Source organism: Cololabis saira, chromosome 13 (assembly GCF_033807715.1).
Source record: "Cololabis saira isolate AMF1-May2022 chromosome 13, fColSai1.1, whole genome shotgun sequence".
NCBI classification, from domain to species: Eukaryota; Metazoa; Chordata; class Actinopteri; order Beloniformes; family Belonidae; genus Cololabis; species Cololabis saira.
In genome coordinates this window covers 14,756,585-14,779,686 of record NC_084599.1, presented here as the reverse complement: position 1 = coordinate 14,779,686, position 23,102 = coordinate 14,756,585, and the positions used below count along the sequence as shown (strand labels likewise).

At 39.6% G+C, this 23,102-nt stretch overlaps 4 protein-coding genes across 6 annotated transcripts in view; 2 read left to right on the top strand and 2 right to left on the bottom strand.

Moving 5' to 3' along the window:
* The window catches only part of cyfip1 (cytoplasmic FMR1 interacting protein 1), a 34,916-nt gene extending 28,650 nt beyond the window's left edge, over nucleotides 1-6,266 (top strand). Inside the window, exons 24-31 of one of the 2 annotated variants that reach the window (XM_061737869.1) lie at nucleotides 747-890; nucleotides 1,048-1,138; nucleotides 2,816-2,946; nucleotides 3,064-3,130; nucleotides 3,685-3,779; nucleotides 3,931-4,169; nucleotides 4,258-4,405; nucleotides 5,517-6,266. In XM_061737869.1, the coding sequence (XP_061593853.1) occupies nucleotides 747-890; nucleotides 1,048-1,138; nucleotides 2,816-2,946; nucleotides 3,064-3,130; nucleotides 3,685-3,779; nucleotides 3,931-4,169; nucleotides 4,258-4,405; nucleotides 5,517-5,681 (1,080 nt within the window). In that variant the 3' untranslated portion in view covers nucleotides 5,682-6,266. Of the gene's footprint in view, nucleotides 1-746; nucleotides 891-1,047; nucleotides 1,139-2,815; nucleotides 2,947-3,057; nucleotides 3,131-3,684; nucleotides 3,780-3,930; nucleotides 4,170-4,257; nucleotides 4,406-5,516 lie in introns of both variants that reach the window. The other variant, XM_061737868.1, reaches the window with a different exon arrangement.
* Nucleotides 6,110-10,829, bottom strand: nipa2 (NIPA magnesium transporter 2). The gene is made up of 6 exons (XM_061737870.1): nucleotides 10,715-10,829; nucleotides 9,927-10,160; nucleotides 9,486-9,542; nucleotides 8,993-9,083; nucleotides 7,438-7,598; nucleotides 6,110-7,270 (listed from the first exon to the last, which is right to left on the bottom strand). Exons 2-6 carry the CDS (start codon nucleotides 10,063-10,065, stop codon nucleotides 6,621-6,623), a joined length of 1,098 nt encoding a protein of 365 aa, XP_061593854.1. The 5' UTR covers nucleotides 10,066-10,160; nucleotides 10,715-10,829; the 3' UTR covers nucleotides 6,110-6,620.
* Nucleotides 10,830-14,405: 3,576 nt separating this feature from the next.
* On the bottom strand, nucleotides 14,406-17,413 carry nipa1 (NIPA magnesium transporter 1). The gene is made up of 5 exons (XM_061737055.1): nucleotides 17,138-17,413; nucleotides 16,963-17,010; nucleotides 16,758-16,848; nucleotides 15,278-15,435; nucleotides 14,406-15,184 (listed from the first exon to the last, which is right to left on the bottom strand). Exons 1-5 carry the CDS (start codon nucleotides 17,268-17,270, stop codon nucleotides 14,664-14,666), a joined length of 951 nt encoding a protein of 316 aa, XP_061593039.1. The 5' UTR covers nucleotides 17,271-17,413; the 3' UTR covers nucleotides 14,406-14,663.
* A 989-nt stretch (nucleotides 17,414-18,402) lies between these two features.
* Nucleotides 18,403-23,102, top strand: part of herc2 (HECT and RLD domain containing E3 ubiquitin protein ligase 2) — a 54,809-nt gene continuing 50,109 nt past the window's right edge. For both annotated transcript variants that reach the window (XM_061737867.1, XM_061737866.1), the window contains exons 1-2: nucleotides 18,403-18,503; nucleotides 21,948-22,059. In XM_061737867.1, coding sequence (XP_061593851.1) covers nucleotides 21,988-22,059 — 72 coding nt within the window. In that variant the 5' untranslated portion in view covers nucleotides 18,403-18,503; nucleotides 21,948-21,987. The remainder of the gene's footprint in view (nucleotides 18,504-21,947; nucleotides 22,060-23,102) is intronic.

The window sequence follows — 23,102 nt, the reverse complement described above, 5'->3', positions numbered from 1 at the left end:
CGAGATCTGCAGCGTTGGTGTTGCGGGCGGGGGAGAGACTACATTATGCTTCCAGTATGGTTCATAATTTTTGTTTCTGTTTCTACTATTTTGCAAGTTTTATTAGAAACAATTGTAATTCAATTAGTAAAGCAACACATTAAATGACTCATCAAGCACCCTGCCATCGTGTCCGGAGTATCTAGCGGGGAGGAGGTTGTGGGGTGGAGATGAAATGTGATTGAGCTGCTTGATCCCTCTGACCTGCTGTTGGACTGACAATTGTTTAGAGATTCCACCCCACATGACGATCCTTATGTCGGTAATGACATTAGTGTTTCTTGAAAGCATATTTTAATTATTTTTTCTCCAGCTTTTTACAAAAGCACCCAGCTAATGCTTTGAAATGAGTGAAAATGTGGTTTTGAATGGAAAAATGAAAACAAACGTTTGAAGACTTCACAGAAAACACGAGTAATATCAGCAGATTACTTTATCAGATTTGGATATTAGTGAAACATTCCCCAACGATGGAAATAGTTAAATCAATCGCCACATTCCTGTCAGCTTGGGTTTTTTTTTAGGTTGGCCGTGAAATTTTGGTTCAACATTTACCGTCCTCAGACTTTCAGTCAGCTGACTTTCAAGTGATCCATTGATCTTTGGCCCGTTAATTTGACTGTTTATATCTTTAGCATTTTATAGTTGGCATTCTGGTGGCAGAAGATGCTGAAATGTTTCTCATTGTCATCTCTCTTTGTGTGCAGACCTTGAATCTGGCGTACAACAGCATATTTGGCACCTACAGGAACTTTGTTGGCCCTCCACACATTAAGGTCATGTGCAGACTACTGGGCTACCAGGGTATTGCCGTGGTGATGGAGGAGCTCCTAAAAGTCGTTAAAAGCCTGGTGAGTGTGACAGAGAGCAGAAGTGGTGGTTTCTGTGTTGGAACACGCTAACTTTACAGAGTACAACACTGTGAGGTAGTAAAAGGTAGTTTTTTTCTGTTTTGGTACATGTTCTTCAACATCTAAATGTAATTGATTGTTTCCCTTACGTGTGCAGCTTCAGGGCACCATAATGCAGTATGTGAAGACTCTGATGGAAGTGATGCCCAAGATCTGCAGACTTCCACGCCACGAGTATGGCTCGCCAGGTTTGTGAGAATGTTGAACCTCTGTCAGATGAATGAGTCTCAAGTCCAGTTCTTCTGTAATACACACCTCCTTTCAGAAGTGTTTACACAGCAAAAACTCATTTCTAAGAAAGTTTATTAAAAAAAAAAAAAAAAAAAAAAGCCTTGTTTAAAGAAAAACAGAAGACTATTTTTAGACTATTCTGCTAGTTTCAAGAATCTTCTCCAAGAAGATTTTTGTTATCCTGTTGGGAAATATATTTTTGCTTAAAATTAGACACTATTGACAAGATTTATAGACTATAAGGGTTATTTCTAGTGGGTCTGTTTTTGCAGTGTAGAACATACAATAAAAACATGCATCTGTAAATCTGTAACTGACACAAGTACAAAGAAAATTATAGTTTCTTCACTGATAAGTAAGTTTACACAAATGCAGAATTTGATGCCAACAAAACACTAATTTGAATCTGAAGAGAGACAAAGAAAGTTTATATAATGTACAAATAATGCTGTTCAGGCAGATTCTACAAGCAGCTGATTAAATGGTGACAGGTGAGGGTATCACTGATTATGTTTGGTTATAAAAGGAGCAGCCACCTGAGTTTGCCCACTTTGCACCACACTCCATCAGAGAATTGTCTGTCGGGTATATAAAACAACAATCACAATGCAAAATTTCTAGGCTTGGAAACTAATGTTGGATATCATGTATTTTTAAGGCCTCAGTCAGGCCACTGCATGAAAAACCTTCATCCCAGATTTCCATGTGCACTTGAGAGAAATTTGCCATTCAACACAGAAATGTAACCTGAGACTGTTATGCAAAAAAAGCACTTTTGTGGAAGCACTGCAGAGCTCCCAGACTATCTATCAAAGGTGCAGTCTGGGTCAGCTGTGTCTGTGGACTCTTGTTCTGTGACCTTACAGATACAGCTGCAGATTCTGTAAGGTGGAAGTTTAATGTTGCAGCAAGGAAACAGATGCATACATCAGGGAGTAATGCAGTTGCTCAACTTACATGCATCACAGTTGTTTCTTATATCTCTTCACACACAAAGACAGCCCTAAAGTCATGCAGCTTCATATCAGTCGCACTGTACAATAGAGCTCTATCTTCTATACGAGCTGCAGATCACAAGTTCAACATGCATCTAACATGAGGCCTGCCCATACAAAGAACCAGTTGCTTAAAGAAAGCACATAAATTAAATCACAGAAAGTTGAATATACATTTGCATGAATTTTCCTATCCCAATGTCAAACCTCAGCCTTCAACACCACAGCTGTGGAACAGCTGAAATGTTGTTTTCATCATGAATGGACTGATTCCTCCTACCACCCAAGTAATATCCTTAGTAGATTGAATGGATTGAAAAGTATAATATAAGGAAGGATAATGTAACATAATTGTAAACATGCATCTCTCCCAACTTTTTTTTTTTTTTAGGAGTGTTATTGGCATCAAATTCTAAACTAATGTATTTGAATATATAATGAATAACTTCAGTGAAGACTCAAATAATAATTTGTTTTTGATGAATTTTTACAAAACGTCCCAACTTTCATGAAATGTAGCATAAATACTGTATCCTATTTCTCAGCAAAGTGGAAAATCTGCCGCTCTAGTTGATGTTTTTAGGATTTTTTTAAACTTATGAGGCAGATTCGAGACGACAAATCCGCATTTTGTTTCAGGCATCTTGGAGTTCTTTCACCACCAGCTCAAGGACATTGTGGAGTACGCTGAGCTGAAGACGGTGTGCTTCCAGAACCTGCGGGAGGTGGGCAATGCCCTCCTGTTCTGCCTGCTGAGCGAGCAGAGTCTGGTATGAAGCACAGCTCAAGATCAGGAAAAATATGGCTGCTTTTCCTTCCAGTTTGCATGATGTTACAGCTGTCTGCACTTTTTTTTTTTTTCCACTGCTTGTTCCCCCAAGTCGCAGGAAGAGGTTTGTGATTTGCTCCACGCCGCACCTTTCCAAAACATTCTTCCCAGAGTCCACGTCAAAGGTAAATCCCAAAAATCATTTACAGTAGGTTATTTCACCTGAACAGATGTGGCTGTTGTTAAGAGTAAAAGGAAAGCAGCTACTGGTGTTAAACAAGCAGGTGCAGTGTGTTTTTTTGCTTATGTCAGGAAACGAGTGTTCATACAAATGTTGGTTTGTTAACAGCTTGACAAAGACTTTCATATTGAATTAAAAAAAGATAAACATTATCCAGGACGTGGGTTTCATTCTGCACAATCCAAGTATTGTGGCTGAAATCAAATCAAATCTAAACGACATCATAACCATAAAGTACAAGTATTTCTTCAACAAGGGCCAGGGAATGTGAGTGAATTCATCCACAAAACTTTCCTACTTCAACCCTGAGCCTACGATTCCTGCTGATTTAACTTAAAAATAGATGATTACATGTTTTTTCCTTTTTTTTAAAATTCTGTTCATTGTGTGCACATATTGAGAAAAATGTGAATGAGAAGTGCTTTGTAGAGCTTAAACAGGCTTAAAGTAGATAAGTGTAAGACCACTAACCGTGTGTCTGTGTTCTTCGCGGTGCAGAAGGCGAGCGGCTGGATGCCAAGATGAAGCGCTTGGAGGCCAAATACACAGCGCTGCACATGGTTCCTCTGATAGAGCGTCTCGGTACCCCACAGGTACAGATAATAACTGTCAGGACAGATGATCAATACTGCTTTTCAGAAGAATCTGCATAGTTACTTCCGGATCCGAATTTAAAATATTCAGTTATATGTCGGATGTTTTATGACTTTAGCCGGCGTGTCTCTTGCCTGACTTTTCTCTCAGCAAATAGCCATCGCTCGTGAGGGCGACCTGCTGACCAAAGAGAGGCTCTGCTGCGGCTTGTCCATGTTCGAGGTCATCCTCACACGTGTGCGAGGTTTCTTGGATGACCCCATCTGGCGCGGGCCGTTGCCGAGCAACGGCGTGATGCACGTGGACGAGTGTGTGGAGTTCCACCGCCTCTGGAGTGCCATGCAGTTCGTCTACTGCATCCCCGTGGGAGCCCACGAGTTCACAGTGGAGTGAGTGCAGCTGCTGGCACATCTGTACCACAACCGGACGAGAATTGAAGCACCACATCTTAACTTCTGCACTCCAATCCTACTCCAGGCAGTGCTTTGGAGATGGCCTCCACTGGGCGGGGTGCATGATCATCGCCCTGCTGGGACAACAGAGACGCTTTGACATCCTCGACTTCAGCTATCACCTCCTTAAGGTGCAGAAGCACGACGGCAAGGATGAGGTCATCAAGAGTGTGGTGAGTTGGAGACGAGGAGCAACTGTGTTCATCACATGCCTGTCTTTGGAGCAAAACTACAACCTGGTTATTTTTAGGATGTGAACACCACTAAGGGAGTGGAGATGATCAATTTAATACTGTATTCATTTCATATTGGATGTCAACTATCTGACTGCTGATATCAACAAAAGCTGACAGAGTACTAATCAACCATAGTTTGACTTGGAGATGACTACTACACCAAATCTTTTAGCCTACAAATCTAGACGTATCATCAAAAAATGTTTAATCTACTTTGCAGGTACCTCTATTTACCAACTGTTGGAGCTCATTAAATATGTCTAAAAAGTCAAGGGAGCCAATCTATCTAGCCTTATAAAGAGATGCAATTTAGGTGTAAACCGTGTAGATGCCTGCAGTTGAGGATTAAGGCCATTTGAATCAGTTTGTGCATTGACAATGACAGATTTATACTTGTTCCTCAAATGAACAGACCACACTCAAATCATCCCTTTGTAAGGTAGATGTATTTCCTGTTTCGCCGACAGACTCTGGAAAAATTTTAATTTACTCTGCTATAGCATGCATTCTCCGGTCGCTGAATACACCACCTTGTTTTTTGCTCTTATTGCTCGTAGCGCTAACCAGTTGAGTGTAAAGGCAGTTTAATAAGCAATTGTATCGAGAGACCTTGCTTGGTCTAGATGCGGGTCTGCTCTATCAGGCTGCCAGGTCTACGTTTCCTTCATTTTTGCAGCAAATGAGAGGAACCAGTTATCACAATGACTCTACTCGTCAAAAATGTTGTGCAACTTGAATGACTCGTTATATTAAATACAGTTGATCATGAAAGGTAACATAATTTTTTCTTTTTTAAATTAAAAAATCTCACTAAATCACAATTTTGTGTCCTTGGATCAAGTCATCTATGATGCCTGTCTTTCACTCTTATATTCTAAACAAATAACTAACAAACCTGGAGGAGGAGAGGTTTTAAAAAATACAAGGCTACATTTGGCTAAATCCTGTTTTCCTCATTCTCTTTTTCATTGTGAGCAAACGCACATCTTGTGTAAATCACAGAAATACTGTATAAATTAACTGTGTATTCCTGTGTTCTTTCGTTTAGCCTCTAAAGAAGATGGTGGACAGAATCCGCAAGTTCCAAATCCTGAACGATGAGATCTTTGGAATCCTGAACAAGTACCTGAAGTCTGGAGACGGAGAGAACATGCCGGTGGAACACGTGCGATGCTTCCAGCCACCGATACACCAGTCGCTCGCCAGCAGCTGAGATGCTGCTCCCACCGTCGATAATGTGGACCAGCATGACATTTCAGATACATTACCAGACTATTTACAAATATTCCTCCTAGTATTTAGGGCTGCAATAGCAAAAGGACCATTAAATGTTAAAGTTGGGCCACTTTTTTTTTGTCTGAACATATCTATATATTTTTTGTATTCACTTGTGCCTTATCTGAAAAGAATAGACACCGCCCCCTTTGGATGAACTATTCTTTGTTTTTATACCTGCAGAAAGCCAGAAATCAGGGAGGGTAATTCATTTTATCAGACAAGTATTTAAGGGTTTGCAGTGGTGGAATATTGAGGGTGAATAGAAACCTATTTTAAGAAGAAGTGAAAGTAAATTTATAATTTCTACACTGTTGAACATGCATGCTAAACATTTGACCTGAAACTGAAAAATAACAAAGCTCATACTCTTAAGCATTTATTCACTGTGCCTTGTGTTGAGATGTTTTAATTCAATAAATATGTAACAAATCAGTTGGTTCATCTTAAGAGCTTTTTCATGTAAAAACTAACCCTAGGACAAAAAAAAAGTTCAAAATGTCCCGAACATAAATTGTTACTTTCAACCATAAACCACAAATCAAAGTGAACGTCCTATCAAATGTATACTCTGTGTGTGTATTTATCATATATATATTCATATATATATATATATGATAAGTTATCTTTGTTTCATAGAAAGTAAGTCAGGGCATGAAAATCCATGTTCATATAACAAAACATTTCTTAGACTATTTAAAGAGGAATGAAATTAAGTTCTGTAACTGGTATGACAGTGTCATATTCTGAGAGCAGTAAGGCAAATTAAAACAAATACAATCCACTGGTCAGTCCAGTCACCCTCCCCTCCCCTCACAGTTGATTGTCTCATTTTCGTGAACCATGTCTGCAACAACGGCATGGTTGAGTAAAGATCCTAAGAGGAAGTCATTGCTCCGTTCCTTCTGGAGACGCTATCGAAGGGCAAACCCACTTCCCTGCCCTCCACATCATCAATGCTGTCATTATTTAGCAGTTCGTAGGTGCTGTGGGAGGCCATGCCGTTGGCCGCAGTAGAGGTCCGTTCATCCTTTCTCATGGACACAGCAAGGGTGGCCAAGCTGATGCTGATATCTTTGAAGGCATGAAGCAGGAAGATGCCCACAATGATGGTGAGGAAGCCACTGAGGGTACCGATCACGTCGTCTGTGCCCATGTGTTCCCACTCTTTGAAGAGAATGGCAGAGCAGGTGAGCACAGACGTGGTGAAGAACACGTAGTAGATGGGTGTCACCAGGGATGTGTTGAATATGTCCAGAGCTTTGTTTAAGTAGTTGATCTGAGTGCTTACACAGCCCACCAGACCCAAAAGTAAGATCCATGCCAGTGGGTTTCCCAAAACGGGTTTCCCCGCGATTGCTTCCTTGATGGCGATGCCCAGTCCTTTGACGCAGGACACCGACAGAGCTCCGATAACTGAGCAGATGGTGATGTACACGAGGATGTTTGTCTGGCCATGGCGAGGACCCACATAAAATATGAAGACGAGAGCCACGATGATGACAAGTGTTGCAAACATGAAAAAGCCTGTGGAAAAAAAAAAGAGAAAGTACAACGAATTACACAAGCAAGGAAACATGATAAAAGTCAGGAAACACTGGTTTATGTCATGATGTGAAGGGGAATGGTCAATTATATACAAGGAATACAGTATTTATTAAGAGGACTGATCAAAACCCCATTATTTCCCGTACCTGGATCAACCAGCTTCTTGGCCATGTGTTCCAGGCTGCTGATCTCTTCTTCTTGCGGAGCATGGATGACCATGGTGGTGGAGCCCAGGATGCTGAGCAGGCAGCCGAGCTTCCCGTGCAGGTTTAGCCGCTCGTTCAGGAAGTATGACGACAGTACTGCACTGCAACAACAAGTGTTATGGAAATTTGTAAGACCAATGTATACTCAGAGAAAAGCAGAACCACCAGATGTACGATGCAGCTTTGAACAAGAGTACTTGGCTCAAAACAGCTTTGCAGGAGAACATGCAACATATTATTAGGGCTGCAACGATTCGTCGACGTTATCGACAAAAATCGATAATCAAAATTGTCGACAATGAATCCCATTGTCAACAATTTTCGCCCAACGTGTTTTTCCAATGGAGTGAGGCGTCTCACTTCAATCCAATCTCTGCCGAGAGTCGCACATGCACGATAGCGTCTCAGCGCAGCTGCGGGTAATAAAACTTCAAAGGTTTGGGAGCATTTTAGCCTCGATACGGCGAATAAAAAGATGACTTGCAAGGTTTGCAAAGCCGACCTTGCTTTTCACGGGAGCACATTGGTAATGCATTTGAAGAGAAAGTACGTCGGAGTGTTGAACGAAATGGACTCGCCTTGGTAAGATATTCAGCCTATTTTCATTTGTTAAATTAATTCGTTTCATTCATTAACTTTGTTTATTTCATATTATTTATAAGTGTTTGAGCCACTCACAGCTACTCTCGTTGCTATAACCTCAATCACATAATTGATTCTGTGCGAAAGGCAAAAAAGCTTGTGTGACGATCACAATGATGGATTTGCATCTAACTTTCGGTCAGGTGCCTATGAACTGTCAATTATCCATCAAACTCCACAATGATCATGTTAACATTAAATCAGATAGATTTGTCTGGACATTTCTCTTGCGGGACGGGAGAAGACACGAAATCAATGCATCTCTATATTTGTGTTTTGCGGATGCGGGCGGGAGCAGTATGAAGAAAACAGTCCCGCTATAGCAGGGCTCAAGTACCATCTTTCTTGTGTTTATTATTATTTGCCACATAATTAAAGCAACCACATACTAAATTAAAAAAAAAAAAATACTGATTATCCGATTAGTCGACTAATCGTTTCAATAGTCGGTGACTAGTCAACAATTAAAATAGTAATTAGTTGCAGCCCTACATATTATACAAGCAAATTTACTCTAAATGCACTCTTTCCAAAATGTAAGTTTGCGTGCATTTATGACATTGCTAAGCATGCCCTCTTGGAATTTAAATTAGTAAGATTATTGCTTTCCATGTCAAGACAACAGAACAACCGGACACTTCAGACACAATTTAAAGTTAGGGTGAAGTATTTCCGGGTGGTCTGTCGGTATTTGAAACAAAACAGGGAGTGCTAGTTCCTCCTTCCACTGCTCTCCAAAAATTCAATCATTAACTTCTAAGCACATGTGAGAAAAGTGTCCCGGATTAGAAATTACATAGAATCCATTACGCCTTAGGTATGTAGTTCATGCACCCCGTTAAATGCACAGTACCTGACAAGCACACTGAGGGCTCCTAGAGGGGTGACCAGTGTTGCAGGAGCAAAAGCATATGCTGCAAAGTTAGCTGCTTCCCCAGCACCCACTGTAAAAGGTTAGGACAAAGTTAACTACCTGATGAAATCTGGAGAAAGGTACAATGCAATAAAGCCAGACACAGACAGGCATTGCAATACTGTTTGTGATTATCAGTGTTGAAAGAACATCCTCCCATGAAGGCATGGATTGGGTAACCATAATGCAAGAAAACGCAACTTAAAAACAGATTAATTTGGATGACAAGTTTACTCTACAACTAGATTTATTGTGTTTTTGTTGCACATTAAGAACAGACTGGACTTTGACAAAGTGATATGACTTCCTTATAACGCAAGAGCTTATATATTATCTAACCACACCTCCACATGCTTTCATCAAACTTTATCAGGAGAATCAGCAGCCAAAATTTAAATGTGCATGCAAATAAAAACATTACTACAACACTTACTTGATAGTAAACCAGCCCACCATAGCCACTCTTTTAGATATGCATGACCACCCTGGCCTGAAACGCAGAAGATATACAAATTTATATAAAGCAAATATCATCTCATTTTAATGACCATTCCTTTAGAGCAAAATCTGAGTATTACAACCACAGTAACTGATCTGCTTCAGGCTTGAAGCTGAAAATCAAGTGAAATGTTGAAGTTAATGATTACTAGTTGTCAAAAGAATGTTGCTGATGATCTCATACACACGCACGCAGGTATCTTTGTTAATGGGCTGTCCCAACTGGTTTGGCTTCTTAGCTACGCCTCAGTAATTCACATCTAAAGCAGGGAGTGCCTTTACCAATGTGGTAGAGTTGAGCTATCTCTTATTATCTATCTGACTATCCCTTGTAGTAAGTTATAATGGGAGTTAGATACTCAGAAAAGACAAGTACCTGCTCTCATGGATCCCTTCTTGGCCAGCCTCAGAAGACCTTTCTTCTTCAGAATAAAACTGCCCCCGATGAAGATGCTTGAGCTGACGGCCAGTCCCAGGCCGATGTAGAAGTCATACTTCCCCCTGTCTTGACCCATGGTTCGGCTGGACGTGTTGGTGTGTTGGTCCCTCACATTTACCACCAAGCAGGGAAGATGCTGACCAAAAGGACAGTTTTGGCCAGCCCAGACACCTACGAAAGAGCAGACACATTTAGAAAACAATCATGAGCTCCTTTTTTTTGCCCATGTCACAGGTTTTTAACATTTAAAAACACACCGCCTCCACAGGAAACATTACAAATTGGAAACCCATAATCTGACAAGTTTGAACCCCCCATCAGAGCAACAGCACGGACCCGTGCAAACACCCCGGAGTGTCTGTTGAATGGTCAAGCCTGTTGTTTATATAGAAAGGCTGATTGAAATGTAAATGACCATGTCAAGACTGAGGAATCCCGGAAGTGGCACACCTGAGCAGCCAGGTAGGTCCGTCAGCGAGACACACACCGGCCCGGGGGGCTGGGGTAGTAGCTCTGTTGTTACATCGATATTAACAGCCAAATACGCCTTTCCTCGACAGCTCCTGTCGTCTCCCCAGCCCAGGAAACCACATCATGAATCATGGCATCCCCTCACCATAAACGCTGCTAACATTAGCACACCCGCCCGCCGGAGCGCTTAAACCAAGTCGTCAATTACGAATAATTTACACTTCCCGCGTTTAAAGGTGGATTTGGATCAATACCTGTTCAGAAACGACCGCTTGACCCGACACACGCACGAAAGGGCGGCTGCTAGCCCGCCTGCGTCCTGGCTCTGCTGGTGACCATCACACACGGCGCTGCCCGCTCTTCTTCTGCTGCTGCTGGAGCCGCGCACCCGCGCGCCCCCTGCGGGCGGGAACGCGGTACTGCACTGCTGCGTGGAAGGAACCCGATTGATTGATTGATTGAAATCTTTATTCCGGGCATACATTAAAAAAAACAATTACAAAATACAACAACAACAAAAAAAAGGAAGTAATAAACTTATGGGGTCCTACCCCTTGTTTCTATTTCAATTTAGCTTGAAAATAAAAATAAGAAAAAAATATAACAGCAAGCTTTACTACTTTATCAAAAGAAATTATACCTGTTATTACCTTATGAAAATAGTACAGCACTTCATTGCGATATTATACCTCAGCATTATAAATATAAATATACTTGAGCATTATAAATAATATACATATACAACATATATATATATATATATATATATATATATATATATATATATATATATATGATGACATGTATATACATATATGACATATATGATGATGATGATGACTTCTGTAAAGCGCTCTGGGTGCTATATATATATATATATATCTTATCATAAACAATATAATAATTATTATATATACAATTTTTTAAATTTTTTTTTACCTTATCTGCACACATATTAATGGTTGATACCATGTCGGTAAAAACCTAAGGCATATATATGTGCATTATTACTATATTTAATATATATACATATATATACCATTTTATATACGTACATCGTAGTGAATCCCCATACAATCACTACCTCATGTCTCCTCTTCCCTGTATTTGGCAAAAATCTTTTCTTTGTATTTGCTTTTGAACCTGTAGATGGTTGGACATTGTTTCAGCTCCTTACTCAGACTGTTCCATAGCCTCACTCCACTGTTTGAAATGCAAAATGTTTTGCTTGTTGTAGTTCTACATGACTGTAATTTAAAATTAATTGGTTCCCTTAATTCATATCTCCTCTGTCTTTTCTGAAACATTTGCTGTACCCGACAATTCACAGTAGTACTGACGGGATTTTATAAGAAGTATAACTCAGCTTTCACCCCCTTTTTTTAATTTATAGGGCGATGAGAGTGAAACTTTACTGTTTAAAATCTATAAAAAGTGAATAGATAAGGAAATGGGGAGACAGTAGCCTATCGAGATCTGATTTGGTTTATTACATATTCAAGATAAGATTCTTTATTTGCAATCGTTCATAGTTCATAACAATGAATTCACAGGTGCTTCATCGCAGGTGCTGGCCCTAATATAAGGCAAGGTTTATTGGTATAGCACAATTCAACACAAGGTAATTCAAAGTGCTTTACATCAACATTAAAAGCAGCAAGACACAATTAAACAGCCAATAAGAAATACAATTATAAGAAAAGAGGTAAAATAACAAAAAGCACAAGTTGTTAAAAAGTAAGGGCAGCAAGACACAATTAAACAGCCAATAAGAAATTATAAGAAAAGAGGTAAAATAATAAAAAGCACAAGGTGTTAAAAAGTAAGGGCAGTAGAGTACAGCAGGTAAGTATTTAATTTAAGATACCGTTCAGTAAACAGTAATGTTTTTATCCTGATTTAAAGGATCTACAGTTGGAGCAGACCTCAGGTCTACAGGAAGTTTGTTCCACCAGTGAGGAGCAGAATAACTGAACGCTGCCTCACCTTGCTTGGTTCTGGTTCTTGGGACACACAACAAACCAGATCCAGATGAACCTCAGAGGTCTGGGAGCTTCATAGGGAACTAACAGATCAAGCATGGATTTAGGTTCAAGACCATTCAGTGCTTTGTAGACCAGCAGTAAGATTTTAAACTCTATCCTTTGACTCGCTGGAAGCCATTTCATGACCGGTGTAATATTGTCCAGTTTCCTTGTGTTTGTAAGGACTCTTATGTGCAAGATAAGTAAAGAAAAAAATAGATAAGTGAGATAAATAAAAAAAAAGTATTTAATGCCAAGAAAATGTCCGTGTGATGGTGGTCAGATGCGTGTTTAGGAAGGTGATGGCTTTGGGTAAGAAACTGTTCTTGAGTCTGTCCTGGTTCTGGTGCACCTGTACCGTCTGGCAGAGGGGAGCAGGTCCAACATATAAGACCATTGCGCTCATAAATACAGTGTGTTCGCGTGTGTGTGTGTGTTTTGGTGTTACATCTTGTTTTAAAAGGAGACATATGCATTTATTTATTTAGGAAACGTTACAGAACTTCCTGAGGTCTTCGTGAAGTGTCTGTGGAAACCTTTGGTCAAAATACAGTGATAGATTAGATACAGTACAAAAGCACCCTTTTCCGTCTGTCCAGTCTGTTCATAGCAGCTGGATTCAGTCAAACGCCAACATCTCAACTTGTGGGTTGAGGCCAAGCCTCATGCAGAACTAAGTTTCCCGACTGACGTATGGAGGCTGGCTCCAAAGGCGAGTCAGTCTCCACTGACTCCCACATTAAAATGTCCAAATTTAGAGCAGAGATAAACATATTTAACAACGTTTTGGTCTCAATTGTTTGATTTCACATCCATTACAGGCCTGCTGTTCTGATCTACCCGCTCTAACAGGTCACTTTATCCTGACGCTGCTCTTATCTGTAACTGTTGAACATTACTAGACTGCACCTTGCATTTTTTTCACATTTATCTTTATTTCTATATTGCTTTTTATTGCCTGCTTCTTTTTTTGACTTGTACTACTACCACACCTGAATTTCCCCTTTGGGGGTCAATAAAGTATTATCTTATCCTGTCCCAGTATCCTAAATCTGAGATACTCGAAGCATGAGATTTTTACAGTGCCTTGCAAAAGTATTCACCCCCTTTTACGTGTTTTGTTTCATTACAGCCTAAAGTTCAATGTTTTTTTAATCAGAACACAATAGTCTAAGTTGGTGAAATGAAATGAAAATGAAAAAATATATACATAAAGCTACTTTTTCTGTACACAGGACGACAATAAGCCATACACTCCATAGATCTGGGTTTTATGGCAGTGGCCGGAAGAAAGCCATTACTTTCATCCAAAAACACAATGGCACGTTTTGAGTTTGCAAAAAGGCACGTGGGAGAATCCCAAAATGTATGGAAGAAGGTGCTCTGGTCTGATGAGACTAAAATCGAACTTTTCGGCCATCAAGGAAAACACTATGTTTGGTGTAAACCCAAGACATCACATCACCCTTAGAACACCATCCCCACAGTGAAACATGGTGAGAAATGGGCAAAAATCCCACAATGTAGCTTCAAGCCGAGTAAAACTTTTTTACAAAGTCACTACAGACACCCCGCTGCATGCTCTCAGGCACATATTTGTTCTCCTAATACGTCCCCTTAAATGTATCTTGAATATGAAAATGACTGGGAATCTTTTTGAATTGCACTGAATAAATTAATTTAGCTAACATTGGATACATTTGGCACCTAATTTATCCAATCCTTTCATCTGAGCAAATAGTCATAGTTGATTACTCATTTTCTACACAATTCCTGCACTAAAGAGTATACTTGTGTCATTACACTGTATAAGTTATAGGCACACTAAATAAGTCAAAGGGTTGGTGGAGAGTGTGAGGGTACAACACTAAAACTTGTTTTGATGACCTCTATGAAATACTTCAGAGACCTGTGGGTTGAATAATTTCAGGTGTTTTATGACCACTTTATTACCTGGCTGAGGTGAGTTCAAACAGCACCCCCCCAGCCATATTTGAGTTTGCTATTAAAACCTCAGACGAAGCAAAACTATGAGTATCAATTAAAGTAAATGAGGAATTATCATGTAAATAACAACATTTATAAATTATTTAAAAAAAAGACATTGTGTAAAGTACATAATCAATGTAACAGAAATGCAATGTGTCACAAAAGTCTTGTAAATATGAAGGCGTTTTAATCAATCTGCCTTCTCCCACTCCTCCTTCTTCTTCGTCTTCTTCCTCCAGGTGACCAAAGCTTCCTGGGAAATACGCAGTAATGCAACTCCAATGCATACTGTTGTAAAACCACAAAGCATGGCAAGACCGTCCGTTAAAGTAAGTGCAGTCCACTCCTTGAAGAGAAGACCGGAGGCAAAAATCACAACGGATGTGAATGTCACATAGTATATAGATTCAAATATGTTGGAACTGAAGCATTCCAAGGCTTTATTGATGAAGAAGAACTGTGTCAGGACACTAATAGCCAGCGTCCCCAAAAGGGCCAGGAAGAGAGCCAGGGGTCTGCTGCTAGACGGGCCTTCACGAAAAGCATCTGGGGCTACCAGGCCGAGTCCTTTGCTGCTTGGAACCGTGAAGCTTCCCAAGAGGGAACATATGCTGACATACACCATGATGTTGGTTTTTCCATGAGCGGGAGCAATCCACGTGATTAGAGTGATCAGCAGCAGGACCACCAACAGAATATAACTTACAAACACTGCAAGATGAGACACAACATTTTTAGTCATATGTTTAGTTAAAATTCCCATGAGTTGCTGTTAATAAAAAAGAAAATAATTAGCTTCATCACCTGGGTCAGACAGCCTCTCCTCAAGCTCCAGTCTTGAAGTTGCCTCAGCTTTGGGGACATGAAGGATGAGCACAATGGAGCCACAGCAACATAATATGCAGCCCAGCTTCCCCAGGATGTTTAAATGTTCTTTTAAGATCCAAGAAGCCAGCACTGCCCTTCATTATGTGAAATCAGAATCAGAATTAGAATCATGATCAGAATCAGAAAGAAGTTTATTGCCAAGTAGTTTAACACACACAAGGACTTGTTGTGGTGATTGGTGCAATACAAAAGAGCAAATAATATTAAAGGAAAAAATGTACAACAAGTTGGTTCAAAAGTGCCAGAGCAATGAGTGTGTAGAAAAAAAAATGTACATGAGGAAAACAACCCTGACATATTATTGTCACACTGCGGCCACTTGCCCTTCCTCCTGTGTCACCAGTCTGATGTCTCCCCTGATTCCCTGATTGTTTCCACCTGCGTCACTCCTCCTCATGGGTATTTAGTCTTTGTCTTCCCCTGTCTGGCTGCCAGAGTATCTCATCCTTGCGAGTACATCCAGCCTGTCACAGCCTTGACCAAGAACCGTCGACCCCTTGCCAAGTTTGTATTTCTATGTTTTTGTAATCCCTCTGAAGAAGAGTGACCTTGTTTTTTTGATAACGTTTTTGGTTAGACAGAAGTAGTTTTGATTCCCTTTCTTGTTTCCTCCCTTTTGGAGCGCCTTTTGTTTTCTTTATAGTCCTGACTAGTGTAGCTTAGTTTTTTACTATTGTCAACTTTGTTTTTATCCCTCTGTGAGAGTATTGGATTTATATAGGGTATTTAGATCAGTGTAGCGTTTTTCCTTTGGTTGGAGTGATTTTTATTTTCGTTTCTTTCTCCTGGGTTTTGGTCACCCTTTGGTGACGTCTAGTTTTTCGTAGCCTGTTTGTCACCCTGTATTGAGAGATTCAAGAACATCCAAATAAAAACCTGTCAACCCAGGTCTGACGATTATTACTATATATAATATTGAAAATAAAACAATTGTATTAGGTCTTTGCACTTTTGTCCTCATTACAATCCAACACAGTGAGGCTAAAACACTTCACAACAACATAATGCCAAATACTGAGTATTACAGTTCATATACATTTCGTATTACAACTGCCTCTAAATGTCGGATCTTAATTCTAGTAAAGGTCTGGAGGCTGATGCACACCTAAAAAAGACTTGGTGAAACAGGTGCGTAGGAGTAGGTAGGAGTGAATCAAGGAAAAAAAGGGGGTCTCCCGCACACTGTAAGGTCAAGTGCAAAAAACTTTAATAGGGTAAACAAAAAAGCAACGTTTCGGTCCACAGGACCTTTCTCAAGCAGAGATCTTAATTCTAGAAATAAAATTGATGTTTTAATTGCATTTAATGTAAATTACGTTTGTATGGCGTTGTGTGTCAATTTAGAGCTGCATATAAGGAAAAATGGTAAGTATATCCATTTTCAGCTGAAACTTACCCAAACAGCACTCCAAGCGCTCCTAGAGGGGTAACTATCACAGCAGGGGCCACGTTGTATGCCAAGAAATTCCCAATTTGACCAATAATCACTACAAAAAGAATAGATTGGTATATACAAAACGTGGACCTTTTTAATATGCACAGAAAGTAAGGTAGTTTAAATGAATGGGTAGTGGATCAGCTGGCCGTGACGTCATACTCACTGCACAGTGTGCCGCTCCACCACACGATGTCCGTCAGATACGAGCTTCCTACCAGAAATACACGGACATTAGTTTGCCTAAACGGCATTATTCAACTTAGTGACACTTTCAGTGTGTCTTTTCCCCTCGTAACAGTGTGGCTATTTTCTAGATGTCCATCTAGTTATCTTTTTACCTTTATCGCGAGAGCGTAAGATCCCCTTTTTCTGAAGCACAAACGTCGAGCCATTGATGAAACTTGATAATACAGCTATCACTATCCCTGCACACTGAGACGAAGCTCCAGCCGGCCCAGGCTCGTCGGACATTGTTGCATTTGTATCTTTATATGTCGTCAGACTCCTGCTATCTCATTTCCTAATTTTCACGCCCTCAACTCCCTCCTCGACTCCTTTCCTCTCTTCTAGCTCCTCCCGCTTCAGCAGCAGCAAGAGGACGGACCTTCATGTAATACAGAGGACTTTTGTTTTACTTGTAACTTATCAAATACTTATCGATTAATTGCAATAAGTAAATACCCAATGACACATGTGACGCAACTGTATTTTCTATCAGCATCAAATGTTTTTGTGGCAACTTTGATATTTGTTTCCAACCCAAGTTAGTTTGGACGCTTGGGATGTTTTTACAAAGCAAATAATTTTACTAAACAATAATTCATATATATATATATATATATATATATATTATACAGAAATCTACAGGAGTCTATTCCAGCACTATTAGCGAAAGAAAAAAATACATCTAAATTTTGCCTTTCAATAAAAAAAGAAAACAATTTTCCATTTCTATATTTAAATAGGAAAATGGTGTAAAATATTCAAAACTTTTTTTTCCTTTATTAATATGTTCTAAGTTCAATATAAACTAATAAAGTTTGTGGGTTGGGACCTATTCAATTTTGGGAATATTTTAAGGTTACTTTACAACAGGTATCTTTTTAAAAGAGTTTAGTAAACACGATGTGGTCAATGGTGAATGTTTTTAAAATGTTGAAATAATTACTTTATTTTATTTCCTTCAATCGTGTTGGAGCTCACTTTTATCTCACTCAGTAAGAGTCGCATCCCATCTCTTTCCCAGACACAAAACCAAGATAGTTACTGAACAACGACGGGAGGGTGGAGGAATTTCTCAGATTGAGGGTGGGAAAGCAAAAATCCTAAAAAATATTAGATAAGACTGTGTTTTCTATTTGTTATTGAACCACAGCACCCCCTAGTGGCGGTTTCCAAGCATCCGGGCCAACCCCTCCCTTTCTATGTCCCGCCCTGAATCTGAAAGAGGTGCTTGTTTTGCAATACCTCTCAGTGCGCGCGGGCGGGTTGATGAGACTTCCTCGCAGCAGAAACCCCGCCCCCACCAACGGGCCGTGACAACACGGGATCAATCGTACTGAATCTCGCCTTTTACAACGACGTAATTTGTTTCCAAGCCTCGTGCCTCAGTCTCCGACCTGTCAATCAAATCCATTATGAACGTCTTGTTAATGCAGCAAAGCAGCTGAGAGAGGACGAAAATAGCTCCAGAAGTCACCGCAGGTAATTTAGAAAAACGTGTTGTTGAATTTGATGTGTGTTTTTGGAGTGTCTGCCCCGGCTGAAAGCCCCGGTACCTGGTGTGGTGTCACTGGTTCGATGCTGAAGCGGCTGTAGCCGCAGCTAGCTGCGTGTAGCTGTGTAGCGGGCGGACTGGAGACTAATGTCAGCGTTAAGCAGCGGTGTCTGGGGCTGTACACCCACAGCGATGCTCCGCAGGGCTGCTGCAGCCCCTGCACCTTTATCTCCCGGTGTACCGGCTCTCCGGCTCACACCAAGGTTAAAACAGACTCATAACCTGCCCTGGTTCCCCTGAGAGCCCTGTGAACACTCACCTGGCCCTAAACAGGCCTAATTATCAAGTCTTAGGTGTTTAAAGTACGCAGTGCATGTCGTGTTTTTGTGTGGGATTGAGTTTAAAGATGTATTTGCTCATGAAGATATAGGTTAGGGCAAAGCAAGGGTTTCTCATAATGGTTATTAGCAAACATTAAAAAAAAACAACAAGCAACTTCTGCTTATTAGTATCAAGACCCTCATTAGTGTACCTGAAAATATTAAACATTATAGTGATCTCCCTGGCCCTGAAGGGTTACCATGTTTGTGCAGGAATATAGGTCAGCAGTTCATAACTGCAAATCTAATACCCCACTACATTGTTTGCAAAACTTTATATATTGTCATCATTAGCTTTTTTAAAGATAAGATAACAGATAAGATATCCTTTATTTTCTCCCTCAGTGGGGAAACTTATTTTGTTGTCAGCAGTACACTTAGCACACACATGTAGGGGAGGGGTAAAAAGACTGAAAAGTCAGAAATAAAAAAATATATAAAAAATACAAAAAGATACGTATACAAATATGTATAACCACAGGATATGAACAGTATATACAGTTAAGAAACAGTGCAGAAAAGCAGGTGGAGTGTTGTGAGGTAGACTGGCAGATTGACAGATATTGCACATCTTATATTATTGCACATGTTATATTATTGCACATCACATGTTGTAGTTGTGTAGGAATATAGGGCAGCAGTTCCTAACTGCAAATCTAAAACCCCACGACATTGTTTGCAAAACTTTATATATTGTCATCATTAGATTTTTTTGGGGGTTTAAATTAGCTTTATTATTATTACTATAACGCAGCCCATCATATCTTTTGTCTTGCATGTTGGCTGCTTTGGCAGCCAGGAGAGGAGGAGGCAGCAAGATGCCTTCTCCATCATTCACTCTTAACTCTAGGCCTTAATTATGAAGTCTTAGGTGTTATAATGTGCGCAGTATATGTCGTGTTTTTGTGTGGGGTTAAGTTTAAAGATGTAATGGCTCATGAAGCTATAGGTTAGGGCAAAGCAAGGGTTTCTCAATGGTTATTAGGAAACATAAAACAACAACAAGCAACTTCTGCTTATTAGTATGAAGACCCTCATTAGTGTACCTGAAAATACTAAACATTATAGTGATCTTCCTGGCCCAGAAGGGTTACCATGTTGTAGTTGTGTAGGAATATAGGTCAGCAGTTCATAACTACAAGTCTAAAACCCCACGACATTGTTTGCAAAACTTTATATATTGTCATCATTAGCTTTTTTTGGGGGTGTAAATTAGCTTTATTATTATTATAACGCAGCCCATCATATCTTTGTCTTGCATGTTTACTGCTTTTGCAGCCAGGAGAGGAGGAGGCAGCAAGATGCCTTCTCCATCATTCACTCTTAACTCTAGGCCTTAATTATGAAGTCTTAGTTGACTAGTAGTAGTCCTAGTACTACTAGTACTAGTACTAGTAGTAGTAGTAGTAGTAGTAGTAGTAGTAGTATGAAGTCTTATGTGTTATAAAGTGTGCAGTATATGTCTGTTTTTGTGTGGGATTGAGTTTAAAGATGTAATGGCTCATGAAGCTATAGGTTAGGGCAAAGCAAGGGTTTCTCAATGGTTATTAGGAAACATTAAAAAAAAAAGCAACAAGCAACTTCTGCTTATTAGTATGAAGACCCTCATTAGTGTACCTGAAAATACTAAACATTATAGTGATCCCCCTCTTCCTGGCCCTGAAGGGTTACCATTCAGATTCAGATTCACAAAACTTTATTCATCCCCAAGGGGCAATTGCAGGACAACTGAGCAGCAAGACGTTGGAAATCTCAAATAGAACAAGAGTGAAGTAGAATAAAAATGAACAGGGCATGTCTCCTTATGTACAAAAAAATATATATTATGCAAATGTCAGAAAAAATATACAAATGTCAGAAAAATCTACAGCAGAGTGACTGTAGTGGTATAATATAAAGTGTCAGTTGTAGTTGTGTAGGAATATAGGTCAGCAGTTCATAACTGCAAATCTAAAACCCCATGACATTGTTTGCAAAACTTTATATATCGTCATCATTAGCTTTTTTGGGGGTGTAAATTAGCTTTATTATTATTATAACGCAGCCCATCATATCTTTGTCTTGCAGGTTGGCTGCTTTTGCAGCCAGGAGAGGAGGAGGCAGCAAGATGCCTTCTCCATCATTCACTCTTAACTCTAGGCCTTAATTATGAAGTCTTAGGTGTTATAAAGTACGCAGTATATGTCGTGTTTTTGTGTGGGGTTAAGTTTAAAGATGTAATGGCTCATGAAGCTATAGGTTAGGGCAAAGCAAGGGTTTCTCAATGGTTATTAGGAAACAAAAAAACAACAAGCAACTTCTGCTTATTAGTATGAAGACCCTCATTAGTGTACCTGAAAATACTAAACATTATAGTGATTTTCCTGGCCCTGAAGGGTTACCATGTTGTAGTTGTGTAGGAATATAGGTCAGCAGTTCATAACTGCAAATATAAAACCCCACTACATTGTTTGCAAAACTTTATACATTGTCATCATTAGCTTTTTTTGGGGGTGTAAATTAGCTTTATTATTATTATTATTATTATTATTATAAAGCAGCCCATCATATCTTTTGTCTTGCATGTTGGCTGCTTTGGCAGCCAGGAGAGGAGGAGGCAGCAAGATGCCTTCTCCATCATTCACTCTTAACTCTAGGCCTTAATTATGAAGTCTTAGGTGTTATAAAGTGCGCAGTATATGTCGTGTTTTTGTGTGGGATTGAGTTTAAAGATGTAATGGTTCATGAAGCTGTAGGTTAGGGCAAAGCAAGGGTTTCTCAGTCGTTATTAGGAAACATTAAAAAAAACAACAAGCAACTTCTGCTTAGCTGTATTCAACTGTCATTGGTATCAAGACCCTCATTAGTGTACCTGAAAATACTAAACATTATAGTGATCTTCCTGGCCCTGAAGGGTTACCATGTTGTAGACGCTTTCAAGAGACCCAGAACATGACCCCCGAGCAATTATTACATAAATAATGACAAATATTGTCATTATTAGCTTTTTTGGGGGGTGTATATTAGCTTTATTATTATTATAACGCATCCCATCATATCTTTTTCTTGCAGGTTGGCTGCTTTTGCAGCCAGGAGAGGAGGAGGCAGCAAGATGCCTTCTCCATCATTCACTCTTGATGCTCAGCTAAGATTTCATGACAAATGGCTCAAGATAGACTTACAGGTACGTAAACACGAGGGATACAAATGCAACCTTGGCCCGTGTTTTATTAATAGAAATACAAGATGATATTTTTAGTAATCATCCGTGATTACAGAAAATGAAGACGTTTGTATCTTTATCTTTTACGTCTAAGCTATTTTAACATGACTGCATTGCTTAGTTTCCTTCATATAAACGGCTTTATTCCCAAATTGCTGTTGGTCTTGTGTTGTGGCGTGCTGGGTATCGACCATGTCACTGATAGAAATCTTTCTGTCATGATGTCAGAAACTGATTGCATTTGACCTAACAAAACATTACTACTACAACATAAGTGTCCCGAGTGTATGGATACACCTGCTACATCTGATCGTTTCCGACAGGCTTGCAGGCTTCATCAGGCCCCGTCTATAGATTATTGTTTTTTTTTCTGATGAAAATATTTTCAAACACTGATAATGCGACAGGATATTAAAGAAGCAAAGATAACCCCCTTCCCTGTATTTACTGCTCTGAACTTTTTTTAATATGTAATGAGTACCTTAATTAGGGAGGGATGCTGTGTTTGCGTTTCGTTGGAGATACGGCTTTAGAACATCGTGTCTGGTTGAATTCTTCTTTGAGATTAAATGTTTTTGATATTTAAGGTGTCAGATCTTTGAAAGTACGTGTTAGCTTTCGTCTTGTGAAAGCCACTGCACAGGAATGGTGTCATAGTCCGTATTTGGTAAATAGTTTTTTTTTCCCCCCTTAAGATGTTTTCTCAAATCACTTAAAATTCAGTGATAAACATGCTGATTTTTTTTTATTTACTCTTTAGTTCTGAAGACTGAATTAAATACTTTTTTCAGTTATAAAATGATGAAAGGACAAATGTGTGCTCCACTTGCTTGGGTTGTTTGAAGCAGATAAATATAAATGTTATTCACTGAGCTGATAATTCAAAGGTGACGTTGGATCCATTTTTACTTTTTTTTTATAAATTAACTGAACTTTGCTATGGACAGAATTGTTAAGAATTTGAAAAGTTAATTGTATGTGTGACTGTTTATTTCTTCTTTTGT

Excerpts from the sequence above, each read along its gene's own strand:
- nipa2 (XM_061737870.1), bottom strand. The coding sequence starts at position 10,065 with ATGGGTCAAGACAGGGGGAAGTATGACTTCTACATCGGCCTGGGACTG. Across the intron at positions 9,543-9,926 it reads GAAGGGATCCATGAGAGCAG|GCCAGGGTGGTCATGCATAT; the intron begins GTACTTGTCTTT and ends TCTGCGTTTCAG. Across the intron at positions 7,599-8,992 it reads GCCCTCAGTGTGCTTGTCAG|TGCAGTACTGTCGTCATACT; the intron begins GTACTGTGCATT and ends TTGTTGTTGCAG.
- nipa1 (XM_061737055.1), bottom strand. The coding sequence starts at position 17,270 with ATGTCCGACGAGCCTGGGCCGGCTGGAGCTTCGTCTCAGTGTGCAGGG. Across the intron at positions 16,849-16,962 it reads GTGGAGCGGCACACTGTGCA|TGATTATTGGTCAAATTGGG; the intron begins GTGAGTATGACG and ends TTCTTTTTGTAG. Across the intron at positions 15,436-16,757 it reads GCGCTTGGAGTGCTGTTTGG|GGCAGTGCTGGCTTCTTGGA; the intron begins GTAAGTTTCAGC and ends CACATAATGAAG.